The sequence below is a fragment of the Propithecus coquereli genome, unplaced genomic scaffold (assembly GCF_000956105.1).
Source record: "Propithecus coquereli isolate 6110/MARCELLA unplaced genomic scaffold, Pcoq_1.0 Scaffold129, whole genome shotgun sequence".
NCBI classification, from domain to species: Eukaryota; Metazoa; Chordata; class Mammalia; order Primates; family Indriidae; genus Propithecus; species Propithecus coquereli.
The window spans coordinates 4,588,077-4,608,360 of record NW_012137080.1 but is presented as its reverse complement, the minus strand read 5'-3'; the positions used below and the strand labels follow the sequence as shown (position 1 = coordinate 4,608,360).

General features: G+C 48.8%; 1 protein-coding gene across 6 annotated transcripts in view; it reads left to right on the top strand.

Moving 5' to 3' along the window:
* HHAT (hedgehog acyltransferase) overlaps positions 1–18,882 on the top strand; it is a 277,822-nt gene extending 258,940 nt beyond the window's left edge. Inside the window, exon 11 of one of the 6 annotated variants that reach the window (XM_012638345.1) lies at positions 18,430–18,882. In XM_012638345.1, the coding sequence (XP_012493799.1) occupies positions 18,430–18,521 (92 nt within the window). In that variant the 3' untranslated portion in view covers positions 18,522–18,882. The remainder of the gene's footprint in view (positions 1–18,429) is intronic. The other 5 variants (XM_012638347.1, XM_012638346.1, XM_012638343.1 and 2 more) reach the window with 5 other exon arrangements.
* The last annotated feature ends 1,402 nt before the right edge of the window (positions 18,883–20,284 follow it).

Sequence of the window (20,284 nt, the reverse complement as noted above, 5' to 3'; positions counted from 1 at the left end):
CCCACAAGCTGATTGATTATGCATAACACCACATGCATCCTCCAGCAGTTATTTTCTTTCTCCAGCTGGAGATTTATTTGTCCTATGGAGAAATGAGTAGTTGCATGTATTGCGTATGTGTTAATACATAATGCAGGATTAATTTGAAAATTGCATGGAGGTCTGAATGTGCATTATGCAAAATGCAGAAACTGGTTGTATTATGCACGTTTGGGTTGACATGCCTGCGTGCAGAAATGTTCAGGGAATATGTGGTTCAATTCGAGTGACACCATTCCCAGCATAATGACTCTATAATTTATTCAGACTCACACATCTAGCACTGTTGAATTTTGTGTTAAATAACCCGATTGGTGTATATGAAAACAGCTTCCAGTAATTCAAGTCCTTGGAGTCAGCCCAACTGTATAATCTTGGCCTCGGCAGATACTTGAGGAGAGTAGAAGGGAATATTTTGTATATATTTGATTATAGTATATAATTCGTGGGGATTATCCTCAGATGCATGGCTGTCTTCAGAGAGGGTTTGGAAGCACATTCTGGCTCCCTCTGACCACCCAGTTAGCCCCTGTTTCCCTCCATGTCTAAGTGAGCTCAGGAATACAGACTCATTTTCAGGAGTCTAAGCATGGCATAATTGCCAAGGGATTCACTCAATAAAACATGGCTTCACATCAGCTCCCACAGAGTAGGCTGGAGAGGCCCGAGTGGGTCAGACATGGGTAGCCTGGTCTGGTCACACCGAATACAGCAACGGTTCCAGCGAAGTGCTGGAACCAAACATGGCCATGACCGAGGTAGACCTTTGTGACCCTCAGATAGTGGGAAAGGGTAATGCATATTTTTCCAGGTGCGAGGATGGGCTGCCAGGAGCCATCACGCTGTCCACGCTGGGTCCGAGAGATGTCTGCCTAAGGTTTCATGTCACCTCTGGCAGGGACCATGTGGGGATCAGAGTCAAGAATGACCTACACCTGTCACATGTGGTGTCAACCAGCTTGTCTGGTCAATGAGTAATGGGCATGGGGTCCAGGTTGGTGTTAGGAATCACCTGCCAGAGCCAGCAGTGCTGGAGGGATCATAGGTCGATATAGCAGCAGCTAGCCTGGGGGTTAGAAACAACAAAACAGCAAGATGTGTATGCAAGGAGAGTCGATTCAGGGTTTGTGTCTCTACCTGTATAGGCCACTCACATCATTTAGTATCAGAAATGCACTTGCTCAATGGCAAGTATTAGGCTTAAGGAAACCTTTCTGGATTTACAGGTGTGAGATGTCAAAGGACATTTTTGCAGGGTTTTGCCCCTGTCTCCCCAACAGAAAGGGGAGGGAAGTTGTCTGCATTGCCTATGTGGCACGATGCTGAGGGCGGAAATACTGAACACTGGCGCTCTCTGAAATGGCTCAAGGCTGCTGCTTGGGGTTTGGGTTTCTTACTATTTCCTATTTGGGCATCCTGGTGAATGAGCAGAGAATCAAATGGCTCTAATCCTCATGATTATTTTTTGAGTGGGGATTGGTAATCCTGGTTTTAAAGAAGAACGCAAAAGGCCCAGAGAAGTTAGAGTACAGAGCTAGCAAGTGATGGAGTTCGGGACTTCCAAGTCCCAGAGCAGGGCTGTCTTCATTGCCTGGGGTTGGGGGATTCTGGCTCCTGAAAATGGCCACAGCCATGGAGGTAGGAAATACTATTCCTTTCTTCTTTGTGGTTCCTCATCCTAGAGAGAGGATTTTCAGAAATTCATTTATAAGGATTTCATAAAAAGGTTGAAATATAGGTGCATTCTTGGGTTTAACAGAGAGGATCATAGTCTGGTTATTTTTCTTTCCATTAAAAAGGCAAACATCATACTAGGGCCTTTGATTTGCAGCTTTGGAATTTAGCCAATTATAAATACGTTTTAGGTAGGGGATTCAAATACAACTCAAGTTCTTAATTAGAACATTCAGAAGCTCTTAGAAGGTATTTTTAATTTTTTCCTGGATCAGCTGCATAGCTATAATGTAGACAAGATAAGCCTTGGAACCTTCTCTCCTTCTAAGATGATCGGGAAGGTAGGGAACGAGCTGGGGTATGTGGGTCCTGGGCAGGCCTACCATTTATCAGCTCATTTGTTTCATGGCACACTTTCCCTGAGTTTGTCCCAGAGGGCCAAACATAATTTTTTACATATTCTCATATTATAAATTCAGAAAGGGAAAGAGAAAATCACCAGCTATCTGAAATCTTGCTGATTAAATGTCATATTGGAAAGCTCTGGATAATTTTCTGCTGGGAGCTATACAATCTCATCCCTGAAGAGAGAGAGAAACCAGCTTGGAATGGAGGCTGGAGTAATTTTTTTAAAAAACAGATTATGACTCTGATTATGGAAGAAAGAGAACACTTTGATGAGAAATCTTCCAATTGGTTCTCCATCAAGGCTGAACCCCCAAAGTTTCAGGTCCCTCCTCTGTGCATGGCACACTCCTCTCCTTGTCTGTCCTTCCCTGGTGGTCCCCACAGTGGGCACTGCTCAGCCTCTGGTCTATAATTGGGAGTTAGACAATGTGTCTGTTAAGATCTAGTCTGGAAAACAGAAACCATGCTAGGTATTTAAACAGGAGGGATTTAATATAGTGGATTACACAGGTATTTGAAGACTGAAAGAGCGGGGACACTGAGGCATCCCAGATATTAGTAACTGTAGAAAGCAGTTACTATCCCTAGGGCTGGGGAAACACAAAGGAAGAGGTGGATCACTAGACTCTAGGATCTCAGAGAAGAGGCCCTTAGGGGCTGTGCTCAGAATTTGGAGTTATGCTCTGTGGCTTCTGCTTGAACATCAGACCAGGGGTTGCTGCACGGCTGGTTCTCAGACCTCAAGGGAACAAAGTGCTGCTGAGGTTGAGAGCACCCACAGGAGCTGGAGGCTGGAGCCACTGCTGCCCTCGGGTGCTGGAGGGATACTGACAAGAACTGCAACTAGGAAGCGAGTCCAGTCTTCCCCTCCTCCTCCTCCTGCATTCCAATAGGAATTGCTCAGAATTGAGTAAAACAAGCTTAGTAATGGGGCCTAGACCATCCCGGAGAGGAGCATGGAAAACCCGGGCCTCCAATTGAATAAAGCGGGTGCTTTGCCTCGACCCTGGTGGCCTCTAGGCCAGGGCTCGATTGGCAGTAAAGGCAACCCAGGGAAGGGGCTGGAGAGGGGAGACCCACGGCAGCCCTGACCCTGAGAGGCCTAGAAATTGCGGCCTAGAAATGCTAACGTCATCCATCCTGACTGACTCTGAACTGAAGGCAGACCCCGCTGCCAAGAGCAAGGGAAGCAATTGGAATAGATGCGGGATACACATCAGCCACTCGACCAGGAGATTTCTGTGAGAGAAGCCGTGGGGAGAAAAGCATTGCCTGCCCCACCAGTCGGTATTAAATGGTGAGCGGATGGGCTGGAGAGATGGAGGAGAGGACAGCGAGGGGGAGAGAGCAGGGAAGGCGGGAGGGATCCAAACTAACTCTTGCTCTAGCTCTCCAGGTAGAGGGTCATATGGAGAGAAAACAGAAGTGTAGTCTACAGCCTTTACTGTAGACTGCGGCTCGTCCCCTGTAGACATTATGATGCCAGCAGTAAGGAAGTTCCTTTTGATTTCCTCAATAGATTCGGAGACAGTGGAAAGCTGAGTGGCTGCGGAGGGTGGAACGCAATGCCTCCTGTGTTCTCTGGGCACAGATCCCGGCATGTGAGCGCCTGGAGTGCTCAGGGCACCCGGCCCTGCCTGTGGCGGCGACCCTGACTCGGCGCCCTTGGCCTCAGTCTCCCGTTGGTGACTGCAGAGCACCCTCCAGGCTGGGCACAGTAATAATGACCTCACTCCCATGGATCTGTAAGAAAGAAGCACCAACCTGGTGAGAAAATGGGAAAAGGGCACAAATAGACGGTTCCCAGAGAAAGGAAACACTAATGGCTCTGAAACAAATGAAAAGATACCCAACCTTACGCTTCAAAAGAGCAGTGGAAATTAATAGTATGGCGAGGTACACTGCACCGGAGTGGCACAGATCACCCCACCCGTTCTGGTAGGCGTATGCAGCAGTGGCTGCTCTGTAGAGAGCAGTCTGGCAGTATCTGTCAAGGGTGCCCTGGCAATTCCGCTTCCAGGACTTTGTCATTCTAATGTAATCTCACACGTGTGAAGTGAAATATAGACGAGGATATTCATTGCAGCGTTGTTTGTAATGGCAAAAGGTGAGAATGGACGTCCATGTCCCCCAGAGGCCACCGGGTAAATACATCACGGCACATCCATTCAGTGGACTTGTTCACAGCCGTTAGAGCGAAGCAGCATTACATGTACTGATGTGGAACGATCCTCTAGATACACAACCTAGAAAAATAAAGAATGGATGGTGTGTGTAGTATTTGTGCTCAAAAATAATATATAGTTCACAATGAAAAATGACTTTTTTTTTTTTTTTTGAGACAGAGTCTGGCTCCGTTGCCCGGGCTAGAGTGCAGTGGCATCACCATAGCTCACTGCAACCTCCAACTCCTGGGCTCACACGATCCTCCTGTCTCAGCCTCCTGAGTAGCTGGGGCTATAGGTGCGCCACCATGCCCAGATAATTTTTCTATTTTTAGTAGAGACGGGGCCTCACTCTTGCTCAGGCTGGTCTTGAACTCCTGAGCTCAAACGATCCTCCCACCTCGGCCTCCCAGAGTGCTAGGATTACAGGTGTGAGCCTAAGCACCCAGCCTTAAATGGCACTTAAAAATTATGTATGTTTATGTTTCCCTGTGCATAGTAAATCAGTGGAAGGATAAACAAGGAACTGGGAACAGGCAATGCCCGTAGGGAGAGGCATTGACGGATTGCACACAGGAGTCTAGAGTTACTTCTTACCCTTTGGTACATTTTGAATTTTCTCTTGTGCATTATCTGGCCAAAAAACAGATTAAAATTTTGGGGGACAAAAATCCTTTCTCAGTCTTGCTGGGCGGGACAACCGCTGAGGTGAGGTGGCCCTTCCCACTCATGCTGATGCACTGGTGACCATCAGAATCAAGGCAGTCCCCATTCCCTTAGCCCTGTCTGCTCCTGTGTCCTCCCCACCACGAATGCCTGTGCGTGCTGCCCTCCTCCTCCAGACTGCAGCTCTCCCAGGGCACAAGCCAGGCCTCTCCGTCCCACATGCCGCAGCCCTTGGTGTAGTGTTCACTGCACAGAAAATGCTTAATAAATGTTGAATGCTGACTTGTTCATTCATTCACATCAGGGAACACCCTGGGGTCAGATTTATCTTTTTACATCGGATTCTTTTCTCCCTAACTGCAAGGCAGCCTTTTAATCTCTCTGGTATCCCCAGCACTTAGCACAGTGCCCTGTATGTCATAAGAGCTCAATAAGTATTGCTGAGTGTCACACGATGTCGAGTTTATCTTCGGATCAGATCCTTCCCAGCCAAACAGCAAGAACAGAACCAAATCTTCCCCATGGAACGAACCCAGCCGTCCCTAGGAAGGGAAGGTGGGAGGCTCTGCGATGGGAAAGGTGCCAAGAGCTAGGCCAGCAACCACCCAAGGGCGTCATCAGAGATGTACCGGGAAATGGAGGAGGGACTGTCAAATGCCTTCCTTGGCCACCAGCTCAAGATCTGGTTGCTGGGACCCTGTTAGGAAGAACTGGATAGATGCAACCCATCAAAGGGTGAGAAGCGCAGATCCAGGCCACAGAGCCAGCTCTGGGGACACTGCCCCATCACAGTGGAAGAATCAGAGAAAGCAACTGAAGGCTGGTTCCACGCCCTGAGTTGACCCATAACTGAAGAAGCATCTGGAAGCTCTACAAGGAGTCCATGGCGTAAATATTGTGCTCTGAGATCACAAACATAACCAGCCAGAAACTGCAGCAGCTGAGACTCCTTCCCTGGAGGCCACAATTAGCTGCATGTAAAGACTACCAGGAAGAGAATAAACAGCAGGACGGGCTTCCCAAAGGACCTGCCTCCCTGCCCTCGGCTGCCGGAACAGGAAGCACGGAGGGGGCAGGGACGGTGCTAATGCCTCATTCTAACACCCCTGCGGACTGGCTGCCTTTGATCTGCTGTTCCTCTGCCCCGCTCAGCAGTGCCCTGTCTCCTCTGTCCCTGTAGACACGCGGTTCCAGGGGTTCGATTTGGAGCCAGTGAAGAGGAAACGCTCCCCTGTGGGCATTTCTCAGGTTGCTGGGTGTTTGCCCCTGCAAAGGCTCGTGCAGGGTCAGACCCCGGCCGCCCAGGGAGCAGGGCTGTGAGAGGGCCTGTCGGTGGGGTGTGGGGCCATCAGAGAGCTGGGAGCCTGAGGGCAACACAGTGTTCCCTCAGCGTGGGGTCTTAAGGGCACAAAACGTCTTTCTGTGTAACCCGAGTCGAAAAAAGCATCTGAGTCACTTTAGACGTCAGGTGAATATCCTCATAAGCACGTCAGGAAAAATGTGCCATTTCCTCTGACGTTTCCACAGCTTGCTAGAACACTGCCTTCTGTTCCCACGTCAGGCAGGAGGTCCCCCCTCCCTGCTCCCGACAGAGTGGTCTTAGTTTGTACCTTCCTGGGGGAGGGGAAGATGATTTGAGGACCTACATTTTCTTGGACCATAACCTCTTAGAAGGGACCTTGGAGGGGTCATCTGGCCCCGCCTCCCATCCAAGACAGACGTCTGCAATGGCTGCTTTCCTAACAGAGCTGCCTGAACCCCCCGAATGCTGCGTGGTGGAGCCCAGGGAGCCCCTTGTTACTGGGGGGCTCTAAATGCTGTAGATTCCTTTGGGCAGTAGCTGAAATCCACCTCCTGTGACGCCCAGCTGTCGGCCCCAGTTTTGTCTTCTGGATCGACAGAGGTAAAGTCCAGTCCCCTTTCCACGTGATCTCATGGCCTTTTTCTGAGCTAAACTTTTGATTTATCTTTGTGCCCACGTGGTGGAGCCCTTCTGGACCTCCGGGAAGTGGCTTCCGTGTGACAGTGTCGCTTGTAAAACGTGGTGTCTGGAATCGGCCTCAGCGGAGTCCGCAGTCATCTGCGTGCTTTCTCTTACTCTCATGCTCAGCACACATGCCCTTGACGAGCCCCCTGATTCCCACACGGCCTGAGATGACAGCAGCAGTGACCTTGGCTACCGTCTAGGCCCAGGCAGCCGTGCTCGTTTCGCGCTCCCAAGTGGCTCCGTAGCCTTTCGCTCTTGCAGGGGAAGTGGGTCATTCTGGGAAGAGCAGCTATGGTGGGAGGCAGCTCTGTGTCCTCTCCGCCCACCGTCAGCAGAGCCCTTTGTCTCCAGGGTGTGCGGGTTTGACGGGAGGGCCCTGTGGGGTCATCTGTGTTCCTTTCCCCTGCCCTGAACAGTAACGTAAGAGCCCTGGCTCCATCCCCGGGCAGCTCCAACGCTGCTTTAGCAGAGAGGGGCCCCTGGCTCCCAGTACCATCCGGTGCTGGTACCTCCCCGTGTGCAGGACCACCTAGATGCTCTGTGCTTCTGAGGGACAAGCAAGGTGCTTCCTCTCTAGCCAGCTGGCTGGAAGGAGAGATGTTGATAGTGCCACCGCCATGGCATCCCTGAGCTTGGACACTCTTCTTACCCCCACTTACCTACTCCTTACACCAGGACCTAGGAGATGAGATGCCTTTCTTTGTTGTTAGAGACGGGGTCTTGCTCGTTGCCCAGCCTGGAGTGCAGTGGCACAAACAGATCCTAGGTCACTGTGGCCTCGAGCTCTTGGCCTCAAGCGATCCTCCTGCCTCAGCCTCCCAAACTGCAAGATGCCTTTTCCAAATATCATTTGTAAGTATTGTGAGCCACATTTTTCTGAACTAATCTGAGGACTGTTCTGTGCTTTTGTCTGTCGAGTTCCTTTTGAGGAAGGCAAAAGGTAGCTCGGGGGGTTAAAATCAGCACCAGTAATATCTATGGGCTATGGGCTCAGTCTCCTTCAGAGAACCAGGTCCACCAGCTGCACCCCAGGCACAGCCAGCCTGCCTTGGACCAGGCAGGGGGAGCAGGGGAGGGAGTAGGGGTGGCTCCGGACAGCCCATCCCCACTCCTGGACTAAGAGAAGCAGCTGCTGGGAGATGGCGCACAGAAAAGCTCTGGCTGCACAGACACCTCCGGCTCTCAGACTGGCCCCATTCCTCAGCAAGTTGATGAGCAAAATAAGCTTTTGCAGACACAGTAAGTGGGAGCAGCGAGGTGAGAACAAAGCCATCTTTGACAGGCAGGAACATTTTCTTCCTCTTCCCGAGCAGCGTCTGGCGTTCTGAGCCCACTGTCACTTCGCAGAGCTCCGGGAAGAGCTGCTGCTGCCGCCACCGCTGTTGCTGCCACTGGGAGCTTGGCTTTATCGTCGTGTTCTCTGCTCAGAAATTCAAGTAATTTGGAGCCATTTAACAGCAGCTTTCGGAAAAGAACATGTGAGGCGCGTTTGCTGACATCACCTTTGCAGATGTTCACGTAGTAGGCATCGCTTCCTTCCTCTTCCTTTCCAGCTCTTTCTGACATTTCCATTTGGTGGTGGCAGGAAGGAGGGCTGCGTGGAGGGCATTCCTGCCCTGCTGGCCTTTGCTAAGTCCAGGTGTTCAGGGCCAGGCACATCCACAAGTGTAGATGATGCCTGCACTACGGTCACTTCCGGTAATTGACTTTACATCCCACGAGCTTGGAAAATGGAGGCCAGGTGTGGTTTCTTGTTCAGGGGCTTTGCCACAACTCTAATCACCTGAAGTAGGGATTTAGAAGTCTTATGAGTACTCCAAAGTCGCATCACCTTTGTTTATCCATTGAACGCCCTGGTCCCAGTGACATGGTCCTACCTCCCATCCAGGGACGGAATCTCCTCCGCTGTGTCGCAGCCCACGTGCTGTCCTGCCCCTGCCATGCCCGGCTCCCCAACAGGAAGCCCAGTCCTGCTTCAGTGTCTGAGGGCACCAGCCACCAAAGTATCCCTTTGCTTCCTGGTGTCTCCTCCCTCCTCCCAGCCCTGCCCCTGAGGGTGCTCGGACATCTTCACCTCGCTCTTTCATGAGGCAGACATCTAGGTATTTGCAGCAATGATTTTCTCTTCCGCAGAGTCTTTATATTTCCAGGTGAGCCTCACCAGATCCATCCACCACTCCTCCTGTAACAGGTTCCTAGACCTCTGCCGTTCCATATTTGTGTAGTTGGATTACAAGACAAAACCTGCTAAGTTCAGCTGCTTTGATCTGTTCAGTTTCAATTTATTGGTGTCCGCTCATCATCCCAGCATGCCCAGTGTTTGGGAATCCTGTCTCTGTCATCTGTGTTCTCCCTGAGCCTCTTGTCATTTGCACGTTTGGATCACAGAGCTGTGGAACGGAACCGAAGGTCTAGGAAAGGAGCACAGTGGCCCCAGAGTATGCTCTCGGCCTTCAGGGGCACGTTCTCATGAGGCCTCAAACACAGATGCAGACTGTGCCTTTGACAAGAATGGAGGCTGCCTGACCAAACGCTAAGCACACAGTAGGTGCTTTGTAAAGACGGCTGTGGGTGAGCGGTTGTCAGAGCTGTCCAGCCGGGGCCCGATTCACAGTGTAACATCCCTTTGTTTAAGGAAAGCAGCTTTCACGAGCTCATTTGCTAGGCAGCATCCGCTGTGTTACATGGTGTGGTCATGAATTAACAATGAACAACAGTCCTAATTAGGCTGGATTAAAAACACAAGTTAAGGAAGAGAAACAGCTGGGGAAGCGTGTTCCGACTGTGCAGCCCTGGCCCCAGTGGCTGGACTCGGAGCTGTGGCACCCACTGCAGGGAACAATTTTTCTGGGAAGCAGGTCCCCCAGCCGGTTGGCCGGCCCTGGAAAGAGAAAATATGTGTTTTCTCAGCACTGTCTTCTGCTTGTGCTGTCAGAATAAGAAAAAGTGGCTCTGGCTTGTTCTTCCCGCGTCCTCAATTTCACGTGAAATGATTTTACTTTATGGCAGCGAGTGCTCCAGTGAGCGCTGCCTGCGGCCTTGCGTCGGGAGTCTGGAAGGATGAAAAATGCGGCAGAGGTTGGCTTCATCAGGATGCGAAATTGACCGTGAACAATGCGATTTATTAAACACCGCTGTCGGGGCTACTGAAATGTGCGCACGGCGCCTAGCGCGCGACCCTCGCTGGGGTTGGCAGGAAGCCCTCTGAGGGTGGTCCCAGCCACTCCTGCTAAGTTCCCTGTGGAGGCTCAGCCCATGGCAAGGGCCAAGTCATTCTGGCTTTGGCAGTTTTAAGGAAGGATCATCCAGGCACTGGGAACATGCTCTTCAATGCCCACAGTCGAAATTAGGCGCTAACCAAGACAAAGGCTACAAATGTGCTCATCGATGCTTTCTCTGTCTCCGTCTGCAAAGACGGAGAAACGGAGCCTCCAGGAGATGGGGTGACCGAGTGAATTAGTGATGGCCGAGGTCTGAAAAAACCAGCCTGCTGCTTCCCCCTCCCTGTTCCTTTGGGTGCCCAGGATAAGGGGGTGAAATGAGATTTGGATGCTGAGGATTTAATGAGAGACCTGGCCAGGAGGCGGGGAGCCCTGGTTTGAGCCTTTCTGTCGCGTGGCCAGAGGTGAGTTACTGCTTTGTGAGCTTAGGCAGCGAGTGCATTTTGGAGTTACACAGCCCTGAGTTCTAAGTCTGCTTTGGTGATCAGTTAGCTCTTAGACCTTGAGAAAGTTACTTTACTTCCTTGAGCCTGTGTTTCGACATCTATGAAATGGAGCTGATACTTCCTGCCTGGTAGGGTGGTTGTGAGAATGTGGAATGTGCCCAGCCACGTACCTGGCAACCCGTGATGCTAAATGTTTGTCTCCGCTCCGTGCACGACAGAGCCCAATCTATTTATGAGTCTGTTCAGCTCTGTTGGTAGAAAGCCCCTCCCTCAGCTTTCTGCAGAGTTCCCCTGGAACAGTGGTTCCTAAAGTGCGGTTCTTGGAGCAGCAGCATCCACATCACCTGGGAACTTGCCAGAAACACAGATTCTCAGGCCTACCCCAGACCTCCTGCATCAGAAATGGTGGGATGTGGCCCTGCAGTCTGTTTCGACATGTTCTCCAGGTGATTCCCATGCGGACTCACTGTTCTAGGATTTCCTCCTTCAATTTTGAACAGACAAGAACCATCTAGTCCTTTCTCATGAGAGGATGTGAAAGAGATAGGTGGACATTTTGTGAAAAACACTGGGAGCCTGAAAACCTGAGTTTGCGTCCCAGGTTTGCAGACCATGTGAAGGTAAGAAGTTATTAGAACCATACAGTAGCAAGAGCCTGTTGTTCAGAATGTCTGTCCATATCCCCATGTGTTGGAACCAGACCCAGCAGTTTGCAGGCTTAGCCTGGGTGCCTTTGCTCTCAGTGTGTATCCTTCGATAAGGTAGCCGCCCTCTGACGGGAAAAGGCTCCTGCCCTACAGCTTTATTAAGATTAAAACGCTAAATTTAGCTCTGGAGGAAGGTCTGCGGGCTCAGGACCATTTGATGAATGGCTCCACGGTAGCTCCAGACTGCAACTCCTGGAGTAAATAAGATTTAAATAAAGCTACCAAGGCACCGTATCATTCCCTGCTATCAAATCTGAACGTGGTTAAATGTAAAGTGCTGTCAGGAGCCAGCTCTTTTAATGAAGGCAGCAGTGCATAGAGTCGTTCTGAATAGTTAATGAAACGATGGTAGCGAAGCTGGTGGTGGGTACAGAGAGCACCAAGGCGGAGGCAGTGGTCAGGTCCTGAGCCAGCATCCTAGGACCAGGGCCTGGTGCATGAGCTAGTTCTATAAGGAAAGAAACACTCGTCCTCCAGTGACCTCAAAATAGAAAATGCCACCAAAGCAGAACAGTGTATGCATAGGATTGGGGGGTGATAGTCAAAATATCTGACCAGTGGTAAGGCATAGACACGGACCAGCCGATCTAAAGGGGTGGTGGCCAAGTGCAGGAGCAGGTCTTTGAGGCCTCTGCAGAACCAGGTGTTACCCCTTTTGTTGTTGTATCAGAAGACAAGTCATGGGGGAGAGGCTGGGACTGTGGCTTTTACTAACTAGTAGGGTAGCAGATCAGCCTTTTAATATTAGGTATGGTCTCTTCGATGGGCACTGGCTGAACGTCAGCCCTGGAGGCACAGTCTGAGCCCATTCTCAGGGTCAGTGAGAGAGAACGTAGGCTTTGGATCCCAGATCCATCAGTCACCAAGTCCCACAAATCCGTCTTCTGCAGCGTCTCCTAGAACCACCTCTTCATTCCGTTTCCCTTCTCTGGGCCAGCCCGTTAGCACTCCCTCTGTGGGGACCGAGATCCATCAGCCTCACTCTGGTCTTCACCAGGATGGCTGTGTGGGCTGTTACATATGCACATGCATCCCCCGGGGACATGGCTGGTCGTGTTGATGACATTTAATAGTCACAGTACATCCTTCACATGTACAGACTGAGGCTTCAACCAAGGAGAGTTTATCTCAGGAGGTGAACTTTGTTTCCTTTGCAGCCTGGTGCGCTCAGGAGCAAAGGAAGCTCTTCTTTCTCCTCTTACGATGGCTTTGAGTCACTGGGTGATGTTGCTCCATGACACCAGAAAGTGAGTCTACAAGTCTGTCTATAGGGACTGAAGAGCCCAGCTGGGAGGGTCATGGTGTTCTTCATCCCTCAGGGGAACTGTGAACCAGCTGGGTGATGACTGAGCAGTGGACCAGTTTGGAGGGACAGCAGGCAATAAGGTGCCAGAGCCTCTGGCTAGAAAACTTGCCTGGGAGGAAGCTAAGGCAGCATTAATGGTAGATAAGCAGTAGATAATGGTAGATTAAAAAACTAAGGGACCAACTGACATTCTTCAGGCTGTTCTTCCAATAGGATTCAACTTGATGCCCTAGGTTCGGGGTGTGAACTCTGGGCCTTTTTGAGGCAATGTGGCTTTAAGCAAGATGGCTAGTATTGGGGTTAAACTACAATTGAAGAATCTGCTGTTCTATGACAAATTATTTATCTTCATGAGCCTCAATTTCTACCTCTTAAAATGAAAATGGTAATTCCCTCAGTGTGTTGTGAGAATTAACCGAGATTGGAGTAGGTGGCATACTCTGAGAACTATTCACGTGCGGACAGAGACTGCGTTGCTGTGTGGCTGAGAGGTAGGGCAGGAAGAAGGCGTCCCTGCCGATTTGTTCATGTCCTGCTCATCAACCATTTTCTCCTAAAAATGGTTAACAGCAGGACGTGGCCTTTGAAAAAGCCCTGCTGGAGACAAGATGGCGGCCACAGCCTCTGGAGTGCTGCCCAGGCTGGCAGGCACGTGAGCCTTTGATGGGGTAATTGATAGCTCATGCACGATTCAGCAACTCAATTAACTTCTCTCCCATTAGGAAGGATTGATTTCTTCCTTGGGATAGGGACTTGTGCTGATTCAGCTGCAGTGGCCGTCCTACTGCTGAATGCATTTGCATGGTTAAAAAAGTCCTGCTCAGAGGCCTCCGTGGAAGACGGCATGCCAAGGGGACTCAGTGTTCACAGCAAGTCCCCCTGCCCTTAGGAAGATGAAGGACTGAAGACCCATCATCATTTAAAAAATGAATTCTGGTTTCCTGCTACCTTGGGGCATATGTAGCCCAGGACACTATAGCCCAGTGCTGCAAGTCTGTGATTTGCTGATGTCCCACTATTACCTTAATAATGTTTTCATGCCAACTTTATTGAGAAATAAATTAATACACAATCAAATGCATTTATTCAAGGTATACAACTGGATGAATTTTGTCCATTGTATACATACTTGAAACCATTCCTGCAATCAAGATACAAAACATCTCTATCGTCCCAAAAGATGCCTCGTTCCCTTCACAGCCTCTCCCTCCTTCAGCCCCAGCCCCTCACAACCACTGATAGGATTTGTTACTATAAATTAGTTTGCATTTCATATAAATGAAATAATGCAGTATGTATTATTTTGCCAGGGGCTTTTTTCACTCAGCATTGTTTTTTGGTTGTTGTTGGTAAGTTATATATATAACATAAAATTTACCATTTTGACCATTTTTAGGTGGCATTAAGTACATTCACATTGTTGCGCAATCACCACCACCATCCACCTCTGGAACTTTTCTCATCGTCCAAAACTGGAACTTTATACCCATTAAACACTAACTTCCCATTTCCCCTCCTTCCAGCCCTTGGCAACCACCATTCTATTTTCTGTCTTTATGAACTTGATTACTCTAGATACTTCATGAACATAGAACCATGTAATATTCTTTTGCGTCTGGCTTATTTCATTTAATATGATGTCTTCAGGGTTCGTCCATATTGTAGCATGTGTCAATTTCCTTTTTAAGGCTGCATAATAGTCTATTGTATGTATCTAACATCCATTTATCTGTCATGGACACTGGAGTTGCTTACACATTTTGACTACTGCGAATAATTCTATGAACAGGTGTGTACAAATATCTCTTCTAGTTCTTGCTTTCAGTTCTTTTGCGTAGGTATGCAGTAATTCTGTGTTTAATTTTTGGAGGAACCTCCATACTGTTTTCCACGATGGCTGCACCATTTTTTACATTACCTTTTAAGCAGAGTTTTTTTATTAGACCTGTTTTTTCTTATCCCTTAACTTTCCAGAACAAATATCCTTTGACTTTTCATGGCCCTGTGTGATGATAGTCTTTTCCTTCAGTATCCTGGCCTCTGGCCTTCTTTCAGACGGATGTAATTGCTCAGAGACTTGTCCCGCTCTATTAACGGCAAGTAAAATCCCAGTGCTCACTTTCACTTCACTGCAGCCGGTTCCCTCTGTGTCCCACCTGTTTCTCATTAGCTGCAGTTATTGTACAACTCGCTGATATCCTATTAACAATGTCATGATACAACCACCTACATCCTATTAACTCCACCTACTGTGCCACCTACGTTGGTCCTCTTAATTGAATCTATTACTCTATACATCCTACTTCTCTGCATTTAGCTCTGTCAAATAATGTCCTATTAACTCTATGATCCAATCTTCTGCAACTGTTGTCTGACTTGCCAGCAACCTGTTCATAGTGTCTGTGTTGCTGCCTACCTGTGATCTGTTGAAAACTGATCCCTGGTTTAGGTCTTGTTAGGTCCAGGTATGAAAAGCCCAGCAGGAAGTCACACGTTATCGTTGACTCTGGGCACTGAACCTTGAACGTGCAGAGTATGTAGGGGGCTTCGCCCCAAAAGTGCCCTCTTAAGAAGAAGGATCTTTTCCTTTGACCACTAGGCTGTATGAGCCACGTCGATGGAGAGAGAGAGAGACTGTGTGTGTGTGTTGGGGGTGGCCAGTGGGGAGGCGTGAAAGGAGTGGGGATTGGGAAGCTGGGTGAGAAGGAGGAGACCAAGTTGGGGGAGGCCAGGGGAAGACAGGACTCCCGGGGGCGGTCAGAGTTCATTTGTCAGGACAGAACCCTTTTTGACACCATCTTTTTTTGTTGTTAATGACTGGCAAGGCTGCATGAGTGTGCACCATAGCAGCCCCCAGGATGTTGCCAGAATGACAGCCCATCCCATTTGTTTTCCACTTTTACGAGTCTGTCCTCATCTGAGCCGTGATAAAGAGGAGGCTCTGCTCCAAGTCCACCCTCACCCCCTGGGGCCACATTCATGCTTGCTTAGTAGCTGTCACTGTCAAAGACCTTGTGCCTACAGCCCACCCACAAGAGGCTGATATCAGCATCGAGGGCAGTGCCAGGCATATAGCAAGTGCTCACGAAGTGTTGGTTGAGTAGTGTTGAAAGGTGACTTGTGGAATCTGTTCCTTGTCATCAAGAATCTTACTCCTGAGGTTGGAAAAGGCTAAGTGGTCCTTAGCGGCCACTTGGTACACTCTGGGACTACCATCTGTAGGAACACGTGTGCATTAAAAAGTCCAGTGAGCTGTGTATATGTAATAGAGTTCTCAGGTGACCCTATATTAATCCTTAGCATTTCTGAAACACTTTTTAAAAACACTACCAAATCTGTGACCTTCTTTTATTCACATGCTTGTTTAGAAAATTATTCCGGGCTCCTATTGTAACGGGGAAACTGAGGCCCTGGTAGATTCTCATAGGACAGTCAGGATTACAAGTCTCCTTACTGCTATCTAGCTGCCTCTCTTGATGGTGTACACAGTAAAAGGAAGGAAAATTTTCAGGGCCTAGCTGCAGCCCACACTAAACGTGTATGTATGCCTTACCTCTGGGCAGTATTGGGGACATTTCTCCTTATAGGTGTGTTGCTGGGCAGAAGCTTTCAGAGGATGTCCTTTGATAGCCGTGGTGCCAAGCACAGCTGTGCGATGCCCCAGGTCCAGCTTTGTGTAGATGAAACATCCCCATTCGCCCCCCTCTGCAGGCAGCCTCTGGGCCCTGTGTTTATCAAACACCACTGATACCTCGCCCCAAACACAGCTGAAGTCCAGGAGGCTTCCTGTGCCTGAAGCCCCCTCGCCTCACCCTGCTCCCTGAGCCCACTGAGGAGCAAGTGTTGAGCAGTCCCTGGCATCTGTGTCTAAGCCATGGCGGTGAGAGGTCTGAGGACCTCCAGGCAGGATGGGTCCATCTTGAAGCTCGGGGAAATACCTGGCTGTAGTGGGCTGAATAGTATTTCCTCCAAAATCCACGTGTACCTGGAACCGCAGAATGTGACTTAAGTTGGAAGTCTTTGCAGGGTCTTTGCAGATGTAAGGATGTTAAGGATCTTGAGAGGAAACCATCCTGGATTTAGGATGAGCTCTAAATTCAATAGCTGGTGTCCTTAAGAAGAAGAAGAGAGGACACAGAGAAACACAAGGAAGAAGGCAACGTGAAAATGGAGGCAGCCATTGGAGCGATGCTGCCACAAGCCAAAGGATGGCAGGAGCTGGAAGAGGCAAGGAAGGATTTGTACCTAGAGCCTTCAGAGGAAGGGTGACCCTGCTGACACCTTGATTTTGGACTTCTGGCCTCCAGAACTGTGAGAGAACACATTTCTGTTGTTTTAAACCACTAAGTTTGGTAATTTGTTATGGCAGCCACAGGAAACAAACATACGGGCCAACTAGCAGACAGGAGATGGGGTGTAGGGCTGGTCCTGTGGCTAGACTGCCAGGGTTCTCTGCTGCACCCGCCTCTCTAGACTGCAGGGCCAGAGAGAGTGCTTGTGGCTAGCCAGTCTAAGCAAGGAAGACCGGGGTTAATCTTGGTGGAGAAAGATCTCCGGGCCCTGTCTCCACCATTGTTATTACCTTTCTTTAGTGCCTGCTGTATGCAAGTCATGACATCATTTCACTCCTTGTAAGAACGCTATTAAGTAAGTTGCTCTATCCTGAGTTTTACATTAAACTTTGTTAATGTGCTCAAGATTACACAGCTGGCAAGTAGCAGAGCTGGGATTTGAACTCGAGCCTCATCCCACTTAAAGCTTGCACACTTAACCACTATGCTATGGTAATTTATTATACCTATGTCATATTAATAATAATGGCAGCCAGTGGTCCACACAGCAAGAAGAGAGCCTGCCAGAGTTATGATAACCCTCAGGGCCTTCCGGCAGCCTCCTTCCTACTCCTACTCTTGCCCCATCCCGGTGCAGCAGCCATATCACATGATCCCTGTTCCTTGGATGGCCTGTGATGTTCACACTTCAGGTGGCCTCCCTGGTAGCTTGTTTCTGTCTCTTTCCATCGGACACACTCTTGCTTAGCCCACACGGCTCAGTTTCAATGTGCTCTGTACGCTCCGTTACCCAGCATTCACTACGTATATCATAAATCCAACTGGGGTGTGTTTGTGTTTTCCTAGCTGGAGTGGGAGCACCTCTGACACAGGACTGGGTCTTGCTATTTTGATATCCGGCATCTTCCCCAGCCTTTCTGGTTCTCCAAAGCCCCCAATAAATGTTTAAGTGAAACACGTCAAAGATGAGAAGATCGTTAAGTAACAAATGCTCAGTAGAAAGGGCTGTTAATTTAAAAAAAGGAGGAGAAAGAAAAGAACATCAGATATTCTAAGACAAGTATTTGTAGAAGGAATTGCTAAAAGCTTTGCGTTTTGAAAGCAAATATTGAATTTAGTCTCCCCCTTCTGTGTGCTTACAAATGGCACTCAATGCAATATAATGCTCCATCTACATTTCGAGATTTATTCTAGGACTCATGGACTTTTTTTTTTTTGGTTATTAACTGCTTTAGTCCTCTGCACACGTATTCTTTAAAGTGTGCCCTACCTTTAAGCATGGCTTGCATTTGTGATAGTGCACCCCTAATTGTCCGCTGACCCGGATGGGAATGTAGGACGCGACTTGCTGGCGTTCCAATTATGGCAGACTTTCCAGGAAGCATATGTCTTACTGTGTAAACCAAGGCCCGTTTCATTTCTCAGGTTGCCTTCTCCAAAAGGGAGCAGTTTGCTCCTGTTGGAGGTCCTGTCCCTGACATTTCTAATGGCTATTCCATCTCTATCCTCCTTCTACAGGCTGGCCGTGGGTGACCCTCTCTGTCCTGGGATTCCTGTACTGCTACTCCCACGTGGGCATTGCCTGGGCCCAGACTTACGCCATGGACTAATGCTGTCGGGCTCAGGACAGCCCTCACTGCTGGCCTCCAAGGCAAATGGTGCTTCACCTTGAGGTGAAGGTGAGGTGAAGCACCTTCTACTCCGAGATAATCTCCGGGAGATCAAGATCCGCTCATCTTCTGTTGAAGTTACCTCACTCCGGGGCTGCAAGCTTGAGCTCTCATAGAAAATTTACAAGCAGATGATCTTCTAACTTTGGAGCCTGACAGATCTTCTACCCCAACCCATCATTTTCCTGTTGAGCAAGCTGGGGTCCAAGGCGGTAGACTGCCTTGCCCAGCTAAACATGGTGGCATTTTGGTCTAGAACCTAGGCCCATGGGAACTTTGAGTTCTTTCTCATTTACCAGGAATGAAATATAATGGACATTCCTTGATCGAGGCACAGAAATCCTGATTAGTGATAGGCCTGTCCTCTACTGGGCAGAATTTCTGAAACATTTTGGTGACATTGATTTAAGAGACCCCCTTCTTCACGTCCTGCAGTGTGGTCTCTACAACCAACACTAGGCTCTGAGCTTCATATTTCAGTTCCTCTGTGGGAAGGACGCAAAGCCTCTGCTCTGTTTCTCATTACCTAATCAAAGAAGCCAGAAGCAGTCCTGTGGCATTCCAAGGAGTCTGTACCCAGGGAGTCCTGTGATTTGAACTTCATCAGGGTGATCTACATGTGGCTGCTTGTTCCTGAGATCTGCAGTGAACGTGGTATTTCCTCTACCTGACAGTTGTTTCACAATAAAGAATCAGAATTGAAAAGCCACAAAATAGGGGATCCACAGAAAGGTGCTATATCTATCAGGCAAGTCCCAAAGATAAGGATGGATTCCTGGGGCCTTGTCTACCCTCTCCACGTAAGTCCCAAAAGTCGTCATCCTATTCAGTGGTTTATGCTCAGTGGTCTATATTGTTTTGTTTGGATTCAAATGCAGCCTTTTCTGTACATAGATAATTTCCATTTTTGTAGAGTTCTTTTGAATATTTTTGAGGAAATGTTTAAAATCGGAATACATTTATATGACTTGATGATTCACTCCAGGAAGACACCAGATAGCCCACCTATGGCCCCAAGTGGTAGATAATTCAGAATACTTCTGTTTGACTTTGGATTTTGCAGTGGGGGGTGAAGAAGCTTTAAAATTAGTGTATCCAATTATAGTCCATCCATAGTGCATCCAATTATGGGAGAATTTACAACATCTCAAGCACATGAATTGTTGAGTGAAAAGTTCACTTGGACCTAGTGCTGTCTCATATTTATAACATGGGATGGCCCTTGTGCTTTGGCTGTGGTTATCAGCTCCATGAGATTTAAACTCCTGGAGTGCAGGACTAGTCATTTTGTTGAGTTTCTTTTCTTTCCTAGCTGCTCTGCTTGGAAGAGAGATGGAGGGGGCCAGATGTTGATGACCTGGGGCAGGCACATTACACATTAGCTGAAAAGTTCAGGAGGAGGGTGGGGGTAGACCTGGGCAGCAGCAGCCTCAGCAGTTGGTTTGGTAAAGGAGGGAGACACGTGGTACAGGCGATTCCAGGGTGCTGAGAAGTTTTTTTTTTTTTTTTTTTCCCAGCATATTATGAGGGCACAGATGTTTAGGTTACGTATGTTGCCCATGCCTCCCCTCCCCCACCAAGTCCGAGCTTCAAGCGTGTCCATCCCCTCCGATGGTGCGCATCACACTCTTTGTGTATGCATATACCTGTCCCCTCCTCCCCTCTCCCCGACATCCAATAAATGTTATTCTTATATGTGCACT